Source organism: Kogia breviceps, chromosome 2 (assembly GCF_026419965.1).
Source record: "Kogia breviceps isolate mKogBre1 chromosome 2, mKogBre1 haplotype 1, whole genome shotgun sequence".
NCBI lineage: Eukaryota > Metazoa > Chordata > Mammalia > Artiodactyla > Physeteridae > Kogia > Kogia breviceps.
The window spans coordinates 1,099,507-1,116,939 of NC_081311.1; the positions used below are offsets into that span (position 1 = coordinate 1,099,507).

Sequence of the window (17,433 nt, forward strand, 5' to 3'; positions counted from 1 at the left end):
CCATCGTTTAGCTGGTCACAGCTCTGCCTCTTGGGGCTCCTGACGCGGCCTGTGGGCAACGCGGGGGTGAGCGTGGAGTCACCTCGAAAGCGCAGCTGTGCCCGTGAGGGTCACTGTACCGGGGAGACGTGGGTGTGCAGGACTCGGGCTGCCTCACCACGTGGGTGCGCCTGGGCCTCGGGCGTCTGCCACCAGATGGCGCCACGATGACGCTGCAGGAACGAAAGCCGGGGTGGGGGGGGGGTGCTCGGCGTGCCCTGCCCCCAGCCCCAGCGTGGCTGCTCTGTGTGCCGGAGCGCAGGTCTGGCTTCTGCCTATACGGGTGTGTCATCTCTACACTGTTTGCATTAAGTAATGTAGCTTGACCTTTTCCCTTGGCATTTTTTAAGTTGTCACACGTCATTAAAAGTATTTATAAATATTATTCCAGCGGCTGTGTGATATTTCACTGCTCTTACTTGCCCGTGTCTTTAAGGATGTTGGATGTTAAGGTGGTTTGAAAGCGTGTTATACAGTTTGTTCACCCATTTGGAAAAGTCACTGCGTTTCTAAGATGCGTTCCTGCGTGAGGGACGTGGGTTTCACCAAAGGGTTGGATCCAGCACGTTTGGCCCAAGATCTGGTGCCCGTTGAGATGTCTGATCAGTGCCAGGCCACCTGCCTTTGGGTGAGGCATCTGGAACAGTCCCCCACCTATCCGGAGCTCCAGAATTTTCCACTTTCTCCAGGTCCCTGGCTGTCACTCCTTGAAGATCTGGAGACTGAAGTCTGTGGGAAATGGCTTGGGGTTATCTGTCTTGGGGGGATGGTCTCTCCACTTGAGTGGGGGGCGTGGCACTGGTTCTGCAGCCCAGTGTTTTGTTCTTTGACCCTGGTTCCCTTTGTCGGGTTCTGACTGATGCTCCTTGGCCACGAGGGACCCCAGGCCGAGTCTCTCCTTGTTCTGTGCTTCTCACTCCTCTCTGCATCCTGGTCTCTGCAAGCAATTAGCCCTGTGTTTGGCAGTGTCGACACTGCAGCCCGCTGCTCAGAGGGTTGGGATTTGAGCTGTACAAGGGCCCCACCATCTGGGAGGGTCCGTGTTGTGATGGGGACGGCGGCCTGTGCTTGGTGGGAACAGAAGCTCTTGCTTCTGGGCTCCCCGGCGCAGGGCACCAGGCGGGGGGTCCTCTCGTTCGTGCCCCATCAACCCTCTGAGCCAGTCACTGCCCCAAGCTCTGGGAAGGGGGAGCCCAGGTCTCGGCTGGTGAGGGGCGCGGGCACCACGCAGGCCTGGACACCCCCGGCCTCTGTGCTCTCAGGCCGGGTCCCCCCAGCTTCAGTCTGCGAAGGAGACTTGTCCCGCCAAGGACGTGAAATCCGGTCATTTCAGTGTGGTTACGGCCGCGGTACCCGTCCCGGCAGCGGTGCTGACGTGCTCTCTGCCCCCAGGTGTGCATAGTGCAGAAGCGGGACACGGAGAAGATGTACGCAATGAAGTACATGAACAAGCAGCAGTGCATTGAGCGGGATGAGGTCCGCAATGTGTTCCGGGAGCTGGAGATCCTGCAGGAGATCGAGCACATCTTCCTGGTGAACCTCTGGTGAGCCGGCAGGGTGGAGCCCTTCTCCTGCCCTGGGCGCCCTCCCCCTCCCCCCCCCGTCTCCCCCCGCTCACTTCCCAGTGCCCTGGGAGGTGTCCACACGTACACACACGCGGCACTAACGCAGGGCTTCCTGGCCTGCAGGAAGCCCCGACTTCCCCACAGAGGATGCCTGTGACACACGAAGTTTCTGGCACTGAAGTCAGGGAGGGAGAGTTTTAGCGCCTAACTCTGAGTTTCCTCCACAAACTGGACACCAAGACCAGCTGGGGGCTGGGGGAGCCTGCAGTGAGATCAACCCCTTCCGCTCTCCCTGGAGTCCTGCGAGCCCCTAGAATGAGAACAGTGTGGCTTCTGGTGGGAAGAGAGAGGAACGTGACATGAAAAATTAATTCTCTGTAACTTTACTCTTGAGAGAGCCAGTTGATTATCTGAGCTCACAGAAGAGATTACGAAGTGGACTGAGGTCCTTAAACCATTGTTTTCCTACTGCCACCGTCTTCATCATCTCATCACTGTCTTCTTCTTCATCACGTTCATCCCCGTCCTCAACATCACCACCGTCACCACCACCATCATCACCATCATCACCACCATCATCACCAACATCACCACCACCATCACCGTCACCACCACCATCGTCATCACCATCATCACCACCGTCACCATCATCACCACCATCACCGTCACCACCACCACCACCACCACCACCACCACCACCACCATCACCGTCATCACCATCATCATCACCATCATCCTTATCCTCACCATCACCACCATCATCACCGTCACCACCACCACCATCATCATCATCATCACTAACATCACCATCATCATCACCATCATCAGCACCGTCACCACCATCACCGTCATCACCATCATCACTACTGTCACCATCATCACCACCATCACCATCACCACCACCACCACCATCACCATCGTCATCACCACCATCATCACCACGACCACCACAACCACAGCTGCCGGCTGTTAGAAGCTGGTCCCTTGCCCAGCCCTACCTGAGCATTTCTCCTCACTGTCTCAATTTCTTCTTTAACAACCCTCCAGGGCAGATATCTTTATCCCCTTTTGGGAGAAGAGGAAACCAGGGCAGCAGGAAAATGGCCCAGAGACAGTGCTGTGTTCCACCGTCCATCAGTCAGTCATGGGCATCTCTGTCCCAGCTGGGCACCTCCCACGGGGACAGGCCTCTCTGTCTTTCCCCAGGGCTCTGGCTCCAGGTGGCTCCTCAGCAGGGGTGGAGTCAGCACCTTGGGCAGGGCCCCCCTCCTGGGAGTGCCTGGTGTGGGGTGGCCTTGGGGCCAGGGCCCTCATGGGGGGACTCGTCAGGTGTGGCAGGAGCTGTGACTCTGGCGCCCCAGCCGTGCGCATGCCAGGTCCTCCCACGGTGCCCACAGGTACTCCTTCCAGGACGAGGAGGACATGTTCATGGTGGTGGACCTGCTGCCGGGCGGAGACCTGCGCTACCACCTGCAGCAGAACGTCCAGTTCTCCGAGGACACCGTGAGGCTGTACATCTGTGAAATGGCCCTGGCCCTTGACTATCTGCGCAGTCAGCACATCATCCACAGGTGTGTGCACACCTGACACGGCGGGGTGCCTGCCCAGGCCTGCGGGTGCCGCCCTCCAGCAGGACCCAGATGGGCTCCTGTGTGCTCTGCCCTGCCCTTACCCGCAGACGCCCCCAGGTGTGGCACCGGCCCGTCAGTGCCTGGCTCCGAGGCCAGCCCCATGGCTGCACATACGATGGCCAGCTGGGGTGGGTCCTGTCTGAGCAGCCCCAGTTGAGGCCGGGCACAGAGGGCTGGTGGGCTTCATGGGGTGGGGAGGGGGGCTTCATCTGGTCTGTTCAACTGCAGGATCCCTGCCCCCGCCCAGCACGTGCCCTTTTGCCCATCTGCCATGTCTTTGGCAAATTCAAACTAATTTTAACATTTTAACATTCAAACTAATTTTAACATTTGAAGGCAGATGAAATGAGAAAGATAAAGCTGCATCCACAGGACAAAACACAAAATCCCATGTGGTATAAAATGAAGTAGACATGATTTCTGCGTTTCTGCCTGTGGGATTCTGTTATCTGGCCATGGTGCAGGCACTGAACATTTACTGAGAGCCGAGAGGTTGGGAAGGCAAGGCCTGAGGCCAGCTGGTGGAGCCACAGACCCCCAGTTGAGAATTCTGCGCAGCCGCGGGGCTCTGAGAGAGGACCCCGCCTCGGGGATCCAGGCCAGGGGGTTCTGCTTTCGTCCTCTGGGGGCTTCGGTGCCCCTCGGCGTCCAGTGCTGGGCATTCTCCCTGCCGTCTGGCCTCAGGAGGTGAAGGGCTGGGTTCACCCCGCTCTGCCAGGGTGCTGCCAGGTGGGGAGGGGGTCTTAGGACCCAGCTCGTGGGAACCCCCAGCCCTGCCGGGATCTTTGGACTCATCTCCCTGCTTCCTGCTCTTTCTACAGAGACGTGAAGCCCGATAACATCCTCCTGGATGAGCGAGGTGAGCCTATAGGCGTGTGAGCCCAGAGCCGCGGAGGGTTTGCGCCCCCGCCCGCAGGACACGTCCCCTTGGGACAGTCGTGCTGTCCTCTCTCCTCGCAGGACACGCACACCTGACTGACTTCAACATCGCCACCATCATAAAGGGTGGCGAGAGGGCGACGGCGCTGGCCGGGACCAAGCCGTACATGGGTGAGCCCCGCCCCTCCCGGCCCGCGCCCCCGCCAGCCTGCCGGTCGCTCTCCTCCGAGCCCCGCCCCTCCCGGCCCGCGCCCCCGCCAGCCTGCCGGCCGCTCTCCTCCGAGCCCCGCCCGTCCCGGCCCGCGCCCCCGCCAGCCTGCCGGCCGCTCTCCTCCGAGCCCCGCCCCTCCCGGCCCGCGCCCCCTCCAGCCTGCCGGCCGCTCTCCTCCGAGCCCCGCCCCTCCCGGCCCGCGTCCCCCTCCAGCCTGCCGGCCGCTCTCCTCCGAGCCCCGCCCCTCCCGGCCCGCCTCCCTCCGGCCTGCCAGCCTATCTCCTCCCCAACCTGTGGCTGGTGCGGTCGTCGGGTCACTAACCTACAGGCACAGCAGCCGGGGACGGGTCAGGCTGTTAAGAACATCCAGGCTTGATCCGTGCAGAAGAGTCTGAGTGATGGGCGTGTATTGTGGGTCTGCTCATGAGATAGCCCATCCCGCCCTCGTCAGGCTGTGGGACCTGGATTTGAACCAGGCGGTCAGTGGGGAAGGACGGACTGACCACTGAGGGCAGCCTCCTAGTCCAGCTCTGGCGGCAGCCTGGTCTCTTGGCCTGGCCCAAGGTTCCGGGCCTGCGGTCACGGGCCCTGTGGTCACCCGGGCTGGGGTCACGGGCCCTGCGGACACGGGGGCTGGGGTCACGGACCCTGTGGTCAGGGATGCTCAGCTGCCCCTTCCCTCCCTGGAAAGCTCCGGAGATCTTCCAGTCTTTTGTCAACGGTGGGACCGGCTACTCCTTCGAGGTGGACTGGTGGTCAGTGGGGGTGATGGCCTACGAACTGCTGCGTGGATGGGTACGGAGCTCCTGCGGCCCGCGGGCTCAGTCCCCAGAGCCCGAGCTAGCTGCGTCCCCCCGGGGTGGCCCCAGCTCCCAAAGGGGTGAGGCTGCCCCACCCGCAGGTGCTCCGGGCAGTCCGTGCCGTCCGTCAGCGAGGCTGCACGCTGGAGGGGGCTGGGGGCAGGCAAAGAGCCGTCCGGCAGGGCTGCCCCCTCGGGACTTCCCGTGAGGCTCGTGTGCGGGTGGGCCCCTGTGGTCTCCCCGCAGCTGCCACGGCCCGGCCAGCGCTGGAGCCCCGGAGGCTGGGGGCCTCGTCAGGTCACCACCTGCCCTTCCCACCTCCTCGTCGGGGCCTCCGAGGCACTGTGCCCTGGAGAAGGCCCTAAGCAAGGCAGCTCCCTCTGCCTTCCGCAGCTGATCCACCAGGCCCAGGCCCCCTGGGGGTGCTGTGCGTCCTTCCCAGCCGGTTGGCAGCCTCTCGGGTCGCCTCCCCGGTTGCACTGCAGGCTTGGTCTCCTGGGCTCTTCCCTGGGCCTGCACCGGGGGCTGGGGGCAGGTAGGGCGCGCCTCGGGTGGCCCTGGGTTCGGGGAGGCGCTTGCTGCAGCTCTGCCTCTGCTGCCCAGAGGCCCTACGACATCCACTCGGGCAACGCCGCGGAGTCCCTGGTGCAGCTGTTCAGCACCGTGAGCGTCCAGTACGTGCCCACCTGGTCCAAGGAGATGGTGGCCCTGCTGCGGAAGGTGAGCCCCTCCCGGCCCTGCCTGGAGCGCAGGCCCAGCAGGACACGTGGGGCTCGACGGGCATCCTGTCCTGAGAGTGGGCAGCCTGGAAGCCCTGGTCCGGAGAAGGCATCTGGTTCGTGCATTCTGCGTCTTGTGTCCGTCTCCGGCCGGGCTTCCAGCCTGGCCCGGTCACCCGTCCCTTGGCCTGCTGTAATAGCTCGGCCCACGTGAGCGCTGGTGCAACTGAATTTACTCCTCACGACCTGGTTGCGTGTCACAGATGCCCAGACTCAGGGCAGGTCACCCCATCGTGCGTGTTGGACAGAGGCTGTGTGGGGCTGGGTGCCAGGGCTGCCCTGCCTCTGGTCCCCTCTGCCCCACTCCTCCTGCTGGAGGTGGGCAGCCACTGGCCTGGCCACCCCCCACGGGGAGCAAGCAGAGAAAACCCCAGAACTCCCGCGCATCCCAGGTCTCGAGCGCGAGTTGGCAGCGGCCCAGGGACCTCAGCCTGGGGGGGACCTCAGCCTGGTGGGGACCCGGGGCTGTGGTGGCACCATCAGAGTGCCTCCCCTGGGGTCCAGGTCTGGGTCGGGGGGCCGCTCCCCGGCTGGCCAGCCAGCTCCCCACTTGGAGAGTCACCCCTCAAGCACACTGGGGCGTCAAAGCTGGGTCAGGATGGGTGAGGGAGGGCGTGCTGGACATTTGTGGCCCGGCTCACCCCCAGCGCCTGTCTCCTGGCCCCGGGGTCCTGCCGAGCAGGTCCCGGCCCCTGCCCGGAGACCTGTGGCCCTGGAAGTGTAGCCCAGCAGCTAGAGGCCCTCCCCCAGCCCCCGAGAGGGGCTCTTAACACAGCCTTCGCCCCACGCAGCTGTGCCCACACCAGCCAGGTGGCTCACACGGTGGGAGCTCGGCCGCCACAGGCCCAGGTCGGGGTGAGGAGGTCCACACGCCAAGGCTGGGGGAAGCCTTGGACTGGGTCTCTGGTGCTTCCCCCGGAAAAGGCGATGGCTGTGAAGCTGGCCCTGCACGCACGGCTGCCCCGGGGCCTCCTGGGGCCGTGACAGTGATCAGCCTGTCGGGCTTTAAGCGGGAGGGCAGTCAGCCAGGCTGCAGCTGCTGCTTGCTGACGGGTCCGGGCAGACCTGGGCCCGGGGCCGGCTGACGGGGGCCTCGTTCCAGCTTCTCACCGTGAACCCCAAGCACCGCGTGTGCAGCCTGCAGGACATGCAGGCGGCCCCGGCGCTGGCCGACGTGCTGTGGACCGAGCTGAGCGAGAAGAAGGTGGAGCCCGGCTTCGTGCCCAACGTAAGCCCCCCGCAGGCCCGGCGTGGACGGGGCGGGCGAGGGCGGCCGGGTGCCGGGCTCAGCACCGTCCTCCACAGAAAGGCCGCTTGCACTGCGACCCCACCTTCGAGCTGGAGGAGATGATCCTAGAGTCGCGGCCGCTGCACAAGAAGAAGAAGCGTCTGGCCAAGAACAGGTCGCGGGACAGCAGCAGGGACAGCTCGCAGTCGGTGAGCACGGGCCCTTCGCTCCCTCCTCTGCGGGGGGAGGGGGGCACTGGCTGTCGGGGTGTGAGGGTGCCTCCCGCCTCACCCCGCTCTGGTGTGGCTGCGTAGGGCCAGGCTCTGCCCCCGTGGTCACGGGGCCACCTGTGTGCGTGCGCGCGCGTGCGTGCTTTTGTGCGTGCATGTACGCACGTACGCGTGAATCTGCGCGCGCACATGTGTGCGTGCGAGTGTATGTGCGTGCGCGTGCACGCGTGCATATGCATGTGTGCGTGCGTGTGTGCACACGCGTGTGGGTGTCTCTGCCTCCTCTTCGCACGAGGACACCAGTGGCACTGGGTAGGACGCGTAGTGCAGGGTGATCTGCCCTTTACTTGACTGGTGGCATCTGCAGGGACGTCGTTTCACATTCCGAGGAAATGGGGCCAGGACCCCACCCTGGGGGACAGGGTTTAACCTGTCACAGCCCCCATCCTGCCCCAGGTCAGCTGCTCTTAGAAGTGGAGGGCTTTCCCGGGGAGCAGGGGATCCAGCCTGGACCCGTCCCCGGAGTACGGCCGGTGTTCACAACACAACTAGGGCTGCGGGTGTGGATGGTGGTGGTCACAGTGGGGACACTGTATGCGCTCGGCAGTCCCCCAGCCCCCGGACCCGGTCGAGCCTATGGGGGTGCCCTGGGATGCAGCCTCTCACACCTGGGGGGCCTGTGCTGTCCCCGGCCTGGGTCCTGGGCAGAGGGATGGGCGTCAGCCTCTTCTCCCTGCGGTGAGGGGGCCAGGATGGGGTCTTCCCTGGAAGCCTCAATTTCTCAGTGAGAAGGTGGGTGGGCTCCCATCCCCTCCCCTGATGGCAGCCCCTGGTGACCCGTCAGCCCATGGGCACTGCAGGTGTGGAGGTGTCCTTGATTTCCTGTTGGTCTGGCTTTGTGCTTGTTATCAGGGTGGGAGTGATGGCTTTGAGTTCTTTATATGAAAGAGCTGAAGTTGCATTTCTTATTTCTGTTTTTTATTCTTGGTCGATAAGAGTTATTTATTTACATATTGTGCACACAAGCGCCTTAGACGATTTGTAAAGATTTTCTTATAGTCTGTGGGTATTTAAAAAAAATAAGTTTATTAATTTATTGACTTTTGGTTGCACTGGGTCTTCGTTGCTGCGCGCGGGCTTTCTCTAGTTGCGGCGAGCGTGGACTACTCTTCATTGCGGTGCGTGGGCTTCTCATTGTGGTGGCTTCTCTTGTTGCGGAGCACGGGCTGTAGGTGTGTGGGTTTCAGTACTTGTGGCAAGTGGGCTCGGTAGTTGTGGCACACGGGTTTAGTTGCTCCACGGCATGTGGGATCTTCCCAGACCAGGGCTCGAACCTGTGTCCCCTGCAATGGCAGGAGAATTCTTTTTTCTTTTCTTTTTTTTTTTTTTTTTGCGGTACGCGGGCCTCTCACTGCTGTGGCCTCTCCCGTTGCAGAGCACAGGCTCTGGACGCGCAGGCTCAGCGGCCATGGCTCACAGGCCCAGCCGCTCCACGGCATGCGGGATCCTCCCGGACCGGGGCACGAACCCTTGTCCCCTGCATCGGCAGGCGGACTCTCAACCGCTGCGCCACCAGGGAAGTCCTGTGGGTTTTCTTTCTTCTGGTTGGCACCATCTGCAGCGGAAGTCTGGTTTTGATGAAGTCCCACGTATCTGTTTCTTCTTTGTTCATTCATGCTTTTGGTGTCATTTCTAAGAAACCATTGCCTCACCTAAGATCACAAAGAGGTACTCCTGTGTTTTCTTCTAAGTGTTCTATAGTTTTTTCTCTTTACATTTTGGGTCTAGGATTCACTTTGAGTTAGTTTTATGGATAGTGTTAGGTAGGGGTCCAACCTGATTCCTTTGCATGTGGACATGCAGTCGACCAAGTGCTGTTTGTTGAAAGAGGTATTCTTTCTTCCATTGAATTACTTGGCATCATTTTCAAAAATTAATTGACCGTGAATGTAGGAGTTTATTTATGGAGTGAACGTAGGGATTTATTATTTATGGAGTGAACGTAGGGGTTTGTTATTTGTGGGGTGAACTAGGGGTTTGTTATTCGTGGGGTGAACTAGGGGTTTGTTATTCGTGGGGTGAACCTAGGGGTTTGTTATTCGTGGGGAGAACCTAGGGGTTTGTATTCGTGGGGTGAACGTGGGGTTTGTTATTCGTCGGGTGAACGTGGGGTGTGTTATTCGTGGGGTGAACTAGGGGTTTGTTATTCGTGGGGTGAACTAGGGGTTTGTTATTCGTGGGGTGGACTAGGGGTTTGTTATTCGTGGGGTGAACCTAGGGGTTTGTTATTTGTGGGGTGAACTAGGGGTTTGTATTCGTGGGGTGAACGTGGGGATTGTTATTCGTCGGGTGAACGTGGGGTGTGTTATTCGTGGGGTGAACTAGGGGTGTGTTATTCGTGGGGTGAACTAGGGGTGTGATATTCGTGGGGTGAACTAGGGGTTTGTTATTCGTGGGGTGAACGTAGGCGTTTGTTATTCGTGGGGTGAACTAGGGGTTTGTTATTCTTGGGGTGAACTAGGGGTGTGTTATTCGTGGGGTGAACTAGGGGTTTGTTATTCGTGGGGTGAACCTAGGGGTTTGTTATTCGTGGGGTGAACTAGGGGTTTGTTATTCGTGGGGTGAACTAGGGGTTTGTTATTCGTGGGGTGAACTAGGGGTTTGTTATTCGTGGGGTGAACCTAGGGGTTTGTTATTCGTGGGGTGAACTAGGGGTTTGTTATTCGTGGGGTGAACTAGGGGGTTGTTATTCGTGGGGTGAACTAGGGGTTTGTTATTCGTGGGGTGAACGTAGGGGTTTGTTATTCGTGGGGTGAACCTAGGGGTTTGTTATTCGTGGGGTGAACTAGGGGTTTGTTATTCGTCGGGTGAACGTGGGGTTTGTTATTCGTGGGGTGAACTAGGGGTTTGTTATTCGTGGGGTGAACGTAGCGGTGTGTTATTCGTGGGGTGAACGTAGGGGTGTGTTATTCGTGGGGTGAACTAGGGGTGTGTTATTTGTTGGGTGAACTAGGGGTTTGTTATTCGTGGGCTGAACGTAGGGTTTTGTTATTTGTGAGGTGAACTAGGGGTTTGTTATTTGTGGGGTGAACGTAGGGGTTTGTTATTTGTGGGGTGAACTGGGGGTTTGTTATTTGTGGGGTGAACTGGGGGTTTGTTATTTGTGGGGTGAACGTAGGGGTTTGTTATTTGGGGTGAACTAGGGGTTTGTTATTTGTGGGGTGAACGTAGGGGTTTGTTATTTGTGGGGTGAACGTAGGGGTTTGTTATTTGTGGGGTGAACTAGGTGTTTGTTATTCGTGGGGTGAACTAGGTGTTTGTTATTCGTGGGGTGAACGTAGGGGTTTGTTATTTGTGCGGTGAACGTAGGGGTTTGTTGTTTGTGGGGTGAACGTAGGGGTTTGTTGTTTGTGGGGTGAACGTAGGGGTTTGTTGTTTGTGGGGTGAACGTAGGGGTTTGTTGTTTGTGGGGTGAACTAGGGGTTTGTTATTTGTGGGGTGAACGTAGGGGTTTGTTATTTGTGTGGTGAACGTAGGGGTTTTTTATTCGTGGGGTGAACTAGGGGTTTGTTATCTGTGGGGTGAACTAGGGGTTTGTGATCTGTGGGGTGAACTAGGGGTTTGTTATTTGTGGGGTGAACTAGGGGTTTGTTATTTGTGGGGTGAACCTAGGGGTTTGTTATTTGTGGGGTGAACGTAGGGGTTTATTTATGGACTTGCAGTTTTAGTCCACTGAGCTGTGTGTCTGTCCTGCTGGTGCCACGCTGACTTGACAAGCAGAGCTCTCTGGTGAGTTTTGAGGTCAGGAAGTAAGTGTGAGTCCTCCAACCTGTTCTTCTTCAAGACAGTTCGGCTACTCTGGGCCCCTTGCCTGTGCAGGGCGTTCTGAGGGGTTTGGGGGTTACCTCGACGTTGCTCAGCAGGTCATTTGTGACAAAGTGGGGGCTGGTGCCCGGGGTCCCCGTATGCCCAGGCGCTTTGCCACTGCCCACCTTGGGTGACGCCTGGGGTCAGACGCTGTGTGTGTCAGCGTCGATGGGGCCGTTGGATGTCTGCCCCGAGGACTGTGTGACGGATTGACTCCGGCAGGGCGCCCGGAACAACCACTCATGCAGTCGGGGTGCGGGGCAGCAAGTCGGGTTTCAGGCAGAGCCCTCGGAGAGCAGCCTGGCCTTCAGGGACCCGAGCGCAGGTTACGCTCTGGGGGAGGCGGCCTTTCCCGCTACTGCAGCCGGCAGCTGTCAGCGAACGGCCCCAGGGGGATAGACATCTCCGTGGCCTCCCGACTCTGTGCGGCAAAGGGCCCTAAAGCCCACAGCAGGTCGCTGGACCACACGCAAGTGCCATCGCAAGGGAAGGCGGCAGAGCCGGACAGGGTACGCAGCGCGGCCACAGCTCCCTGCTGACGGCACAGCCCGTGGCTCGGGAGGGAGGGGTCCCCGGGGCACGTCACCGTCCACACCGTCCGCCTCTAACGCTGCGCAGACCCTCCGAGCGGCTCCTTGGGCAGGAGCGTCTCTTGTCCTTGGAGAACCTGGGTGCGGAAGGGTGAGATGGACCGCAGCCCCTCCCCCCGCCAACCCCCAGGCCGCGGACAGCGTCTCTCCATCCCCCATCCCCACTCCAGCACCTCCTCACCCTCAGATGGCACCTCTTCTGGTCTGCATGCGTCAGGGGCTCACCTCCTGGCATGACCTCGGCCCTCGCCCGAGTGGCCTGAGCTTCGGGTCCAGAACCGGCTCTGGCCGGAGTTTGTGCACCTGTCCGTTTATGATCAGCACTGAGCCAGGGTTGATGGACCCGTCGTAAGTTGAAAATATCATAAGTCAATATGCATTTACGATCCCTCACCTACCAAACATCATAGCTTAGTCCGGCCTGCCTTACACGTGCTTAGAACACTCCGGGCAAAATCATCTAACACAGAGTCTATTTTGTAATAAAGTGTTGACCGTCTCACGTAAATGGTCAAATGCTGTACTGAAAGTGAAAAACAGAATGGCTGGCTGGGTCCAGAACGGTCGTTCACGCTTGTGGTCGTGGGGCTGGGCGGAGCTGCTGCCACTACCCAGCATCACAGGAGAGGACCGCGGCCCATGTCGCTAGCCTGGGGAAAGATCAAAGTTCAGAATCTGAAGTGCGGTTTCTCCTGTCTGCATGTCGCTTTCACAGCACTGTGAAGACCAAAAGTCGCTTGCCGAACCGTCATAACCGGGGACTGGCTCTACAGTGTGTTAGTCCTAGAGGCGAATGCAAAATAGCAGCCTCTCTGCCGATGGGATCGGAAAGAATGTGTGTGTCCGGTCAGTGGCTGCACGCCACACACCAGCAGCTGTGTCATCTGTTCCGGTAAAGAGTCCGCTTCAGGCTCAGCGGCGGCGCTCGGGCCACCACTAGGTTAAATGTGTCCTAGTTCCCCTCTCCCGCCACCGGCCGTCTGATCTTTGCAGGGCCAGGCTCGTGAATTAGATGGGGAAACGATGGAAGCAGCATCCTTGGATCCCCACAGATAAAGGCAAAGACTCCAAAGTCCCTCACAGTGGCACTTGTCACTGCTGTTCCGCTCTGGATGTGGGTTTGTTTTTCATTTCTTATCTCGGCTGGTTTGTTGAGAGGGGGTAGAGTTTCAGGAGCTTTCACTGGGCTTTTCCATGATAATAGCTGTTACTCCACAGGTCAAGGTACTAATCTGATAATTCTGCCAGATGCCAAATACATCGGTCTTGGTTACGCGTGCCGCAGCGAGGGGGCAGTAGCCACTGGGTAGGCTAAGGTGGATGTGGGCCAAGTATTAGCTCAGACCCTGTCTCCAGCAGACCTCTAAGCGGCTGGGCATTGCCCCTCTCCTGCGTGCAGACATGAGGGAAGTGGTCGTAGATACCTTTGGGAAGGGCTGAGGGTATGGCTGCTGTGTGCACTTGCTATGAGTTAGCCTGGGCCTTCCCTACAGCGCGCCTGCGCCTCCTTCAGTCCTTGGGGCTAGTCTGAGAACCGAACTCGATCTGGAGATGAGAAGAAGAGTCGTGACTTTCCGTCAAGGTGGCCGACGCCGCCTTTTGCTCCTGCATCCTTGATTTTACTCTGTGTGTGTGTGTGTGTGTCTGTCTGTCTGTCTGTCTGTGTGTGTGCGCAAGTGCAAGCACTGGCCGTCTGTCTGACCCCTGGGAGCGCCGTGATCTCTCGGACATCACCCACATCCCTGGGGGTCGGGGTGCCCTGTGTGCCACTGTAACCTGTAGGCCTGTTGCAGCTGCCCCACCCCGCTTAGCGCGGCTGAGTAGGCGAGGTTACGGCTTCCACGGTTCTGGGTCCCGTCATCACCTCCGCTGGGGGCTCGGTCCTGGAGCAGAGCCTCCTGAACAAGAGGGACGCCACTGAGCTTCCCCAGGGCACTGTGTCCCCCCACCAGCTCATTCCTTGTCATCTGGCTGAAAGGAGTGTCCTTCGGGCCCTCCAGAAGAACACGGCCATCTGATGGGTCCGTGGGTCTTTATACTTGAGTCTGCTGTGACGCACTCCAGCTGCCCGGTCCTCTGAGACTTTGACGCGCCCGCCACCCCCCGGCAGTCTCCCAAGGCCGTTCTGAACCTTCCGGACTCTTCCCCCGGGCCATCATTTTTTCCATGTTTCCACGTTGCAGTGTATTAGGACCCACACACGCCAGGGGCTCTTGCCAGGGAATTAGACCCAAGTCTTGGAAGGGCAGACTCTCCCTTGTCCGGCCACATAGCCCCACCCCCAGGCCCCTCCCTCCCAGGCCCGTCCTGCCGGGTTCGTTGAGTAAGCACCTTCCTTCGCAGCAGGTTGAGCGCCTGCGCAGTTGCGAGGGGTGCACAAGACGAGGAGGGCAGGTGGGGCGGGGCCTGAGCGGGCGAGTGCTGTGTTTCGCCTGCTGTGGTTGCAGCTCTGCGTCGTCCGCGGGAGTTGGGGTGGAGGTGTCACTCTCCTCCAGCGGGGGAGAGGCCCCCCCGCGGGCTCGGGAGTGCAGGGGCGTAGGGCTGACGTGCCCACGAACATCCCCTTGGGGGCCCCTCCCACGTCCCAGAGGCCCACTCCTTCCCTATCAGGGCCTTACATTTGATGCAGGAAACTTCAAGGCTGTGAGTCCAGCGTTCTCTGAAGTTGCGCTGCTTGGACATCTCAGCCTGGTCTCCAGCTCGCTGGCGGGGCCGCGGGATGGAGCGTCTCCACACTGCTGCTTGGGCCACCGCTTGGCCGCCCCAAGTCCGTGGCTCACACACCCACGGGGCCAGGCGTGACCACCCTGACCTGCAGTCCCCGTGCGTCCCCTCCACCTGCACCCTGTCCCCACACAGCTGAGGCGAGGGTCTTAGCGGTCGGGGTCTCACGCCCGCCAGGGGCGGGACCCAACTCCAGAACCCCATCCTGAGCGTCTGCTTCTCGGGACAGCTCCTGCCGGCGACCTTCTTGGTCAGGTTACCCGGAGTCAGACCCTCAGATGGGATTTGTGTACCGGGGTCAAGTGACCGAGAGGACCTGGTGTGGGAGGAGGGAGGGGAGGGAGCCAAGCCCGGTGTGGCTTCCGGACGAGTCTGGTTCTGCACACACTGCAACCACCCTGAGATCGGGGGCCGGGCGTCCTTCTGTCTCTGGCTAAGGGTCACCTGGAGATGCAAACTCCCATGCACTCTGGCTGCCTCAACACCCCCAAGGCAGGCTCCTCAGAGAGGAGGAGGCCACCGAGGAGAAGCGGACCAGGGGTGCCCAGGAACTCACCTGAAGGATGCGAGGGGACCTGGCGGGGTCCACTACGCTCATTTGTGTGTCTTTCTGACTAACAGGAGAATGACTACCTTCAGGACTGCCTCGATGCCATCCAGCAAGACTTCGTGATTTTTAACAGAGAAAAGTGAGTGTGCGTGTTGGGGGCCAATAAGGGGGGCAGGAAGGACTTGGGGGAATTGGGCCTCGGTTTCCTTGGCCACTGCAGCCACGTGGCGTCAGCGGGGCTGGGGAGCCGGACCCCTGCCCTCCTCGGGGTCTCTGAGCAGGGCCCTGGGGGAGAGGGTGGGAGGTCCCTGTTCAGGCTTCTGGGGGAAGGGCTCGTTGGGCGCTTTCTTCAGCCAATGGCCAGAATCTCCCGGGCAGACACTGGGTGGACTGCCCAGCTGAGGGCGGGTGACTTCCTGGGCGGCCCCTGCAGTCACATCAACTCCCACCCCTCACTCGGTGATTCAGGGACTGTGGGACAGAAAGGGCAGAGGCGGCTGGCGGGGAGACGCGACAGGCCACAGACAGACACCCGAGACACCTGCCACGGTGGAGGGAGGCGGCCCAGTGCTGTGGGGCCCGAGAGGAGGAGGAGCGGGGTGAGGGGCAGAGGACTTCCTGGAGGAGGAGGCTCTGAGCTCTGGCCTGGAAAGTGAGCAGGATTAGCTGATGCTCTGGCCTGCCTCAGTGACCAGGACGACGTGTGGACGCTGGTTTAGGACAGTGGCCATCATCCTGGAGGTCAAGGCCTGCATAGTAATGGGACCCGGCCAGGCACTGTGTTCCAGAATTGCTGACCCGCTGAACCTGCGCTTAAACTAGGCCTCCTTTTAGCTTCTGGCTGGAAATGGGCTGAGACTCGCCAGCCCTGCCGCTCCGAGACCGAGGGCCACGAATGGCCAGACGGAGGGTGCTGGGCTGGAACGCTCTGTGTGCCCGCACGCCTTGTTGAGCCAGTGTGGCTGGAGGAGCTTCTGCTCCGGCAGAGATGCCCAGCATGTGTCCGTGTTCCTGCGGGACCCACTCCAGGAGTCCCCGGACAGGCCCTGGGCCAGTGGGCAGCGTCCGGGGCTGCCAGCGAGGCCGTGTAAAGGCCCTCCCTGTGTCTCCCCCCAGGCTGAAGAGGAGCCAGGACCCCACGAGCGAGCCGCTGCCTGCACCTGAGCCCGGGGAGGGCGCGGAGGCCTTGGCGGACGGCGAGGGGGCGCGCTCGGCCCTGCACGCGTGCGGCACCATCTGTCCCTCGGCCGGGAGCAGCTAGGTGGCCCCTGCCCACGGCGTCAGCTCAGGTCACGCCAGAGACTCGGGGCCTCCAGAGGGACCTGGCGGCGGGCGGAGGCCCAGCATCGACTTTCCCACGGAGCGGCCCGGTGGGTCCGGGCCCAGGCCCAGGCCGGCGGCTCCTGCTGTGCCCCGGCTGGACTTTCCCTGGACAGTCTGACCGCGGAGGCCGCCCCCCGGCTCTCGGTAGCATGTGGTGACAAGAGGCTGTGGGTGTGGCCGAGAGCAGCGGGTGCGGAGGGCGGGGGCCACCCGGGCGATGGCAGAGGGGAGCATGTGGCCCGCACGCGGGCTCTCCTGGTGGCCCCCCCACGGGCCGCATGGTCGGCCGGGAGCTCTGGTCTCCTGCCACCTGCTGTACATAGCCCGCCTCGCCTGGCCGTGCCGCCTGGAGCCGGGGGGCGGCCCAGGGGCTGCTCGGCTCTTGTCCATCAAGGGGGGAGGGGTGTGGGCGTGAAGAGTGTTTTCTAGAGATACAGACTGATCTGGTCATTTCTGCTGTGTTCCTGTATAGTTTCCACCTCTGAGAAAAACAACATGAGAACCACTCGGTGTCGGCTGTTTTGCACGTTCTGTGCCGCCGCTGCAGGGTTGAGGGGCAGGTGGTGCCTGTCAGAGGGCAGGGGCGCCTGGGGCAGAACCGCGAAATCGACAGGGACCGGAGCACTCAAAGACTGCAACAGCTCACGGCCCCCGCTCGCCCAGGTGCAGGGAGTTAGGGTCAGCAGCACAGCACGGCGAGCCCACGTGGGGCACGTGGGCCCAGGCAGCACCGGGGAGCCGGGGTCCAGAGGCGGGCGCGGTCCCGCGGGATGCCCTGTGGTGGTGCCGATTCCCAGAGAAAGTTCTGGGTGGAGACCTGGTGATGTCAGAGGCAGGCACTGGGCGGGGGTAGGCTTGGGGTTTTGCATAGACCCATATTTTATATGGGTCTTTGTGTACCTCGAAGTGTGTTTCCGAGGCTCGAGGGGACAGCACGCCCGTCTCCCGAGGGCAGGGATGTGGGTGCGGTCTGGCTCCCGGATCACCGTCTCCCTCGGCGTGGGGGGGACACTGGTG

At 60.8% G+C, this 17,433-nt stretch overlaps 1 protein-coding gene across 2 annotated transcripts in view; it reads left to right on the forward strand.

The window, feature by feature from the left end:
• STK32C (serine/threonine kinase 32C) overlaps positions 1–16,921 on the forward strand; it is an 81,773-nt gene extending 64,852 nt beyond the window's left edge. For both annotated transcript variants that reach the window (XM_059054987.2, XM_067023875.1), the window contains exons 3-12: positions 1,432–1,583; positions 3,002–3,175; positions 4,057–4,094; positions 4,196–4,285; positions 5,017–5,120; positions 5,729–5,845; positions 7,007–7,132; positions 7,210–7,341; positions 15,165–15,232; positions 16,210–16,921. In XM_059054987.2, the coding sequence (XP_058910970.1) occupies positions 1,432–1,583; positions 3,002–3,175; positions 4,057–4,094; positions 4,196–4,285; positions 5,017–5,120; positions 5,729–5,845; positions 7,007–7,132; positions 7,210–7,341; positions 15,165–15,232; positions 16,210–16,354 (1,146 nt within the window). In that variant the 3' untranslated portion in view covers positions 16,355–16,921. The remainder of the gene's footprint in view (positions 1–1,431; positions 1,584–3,001; positions 3,176–4,056; positions 4,095–4,195; positions 4,286–5,016; positions 5,121–5,728; positions 5,846–7,006; positions 7,133–7,209; positions 7,342–15,164; positions 15,233–16,209) is intronic.
• The last annotated feature ends 512 nt before the right edge of the window (positions 16,922–17,433 follow it).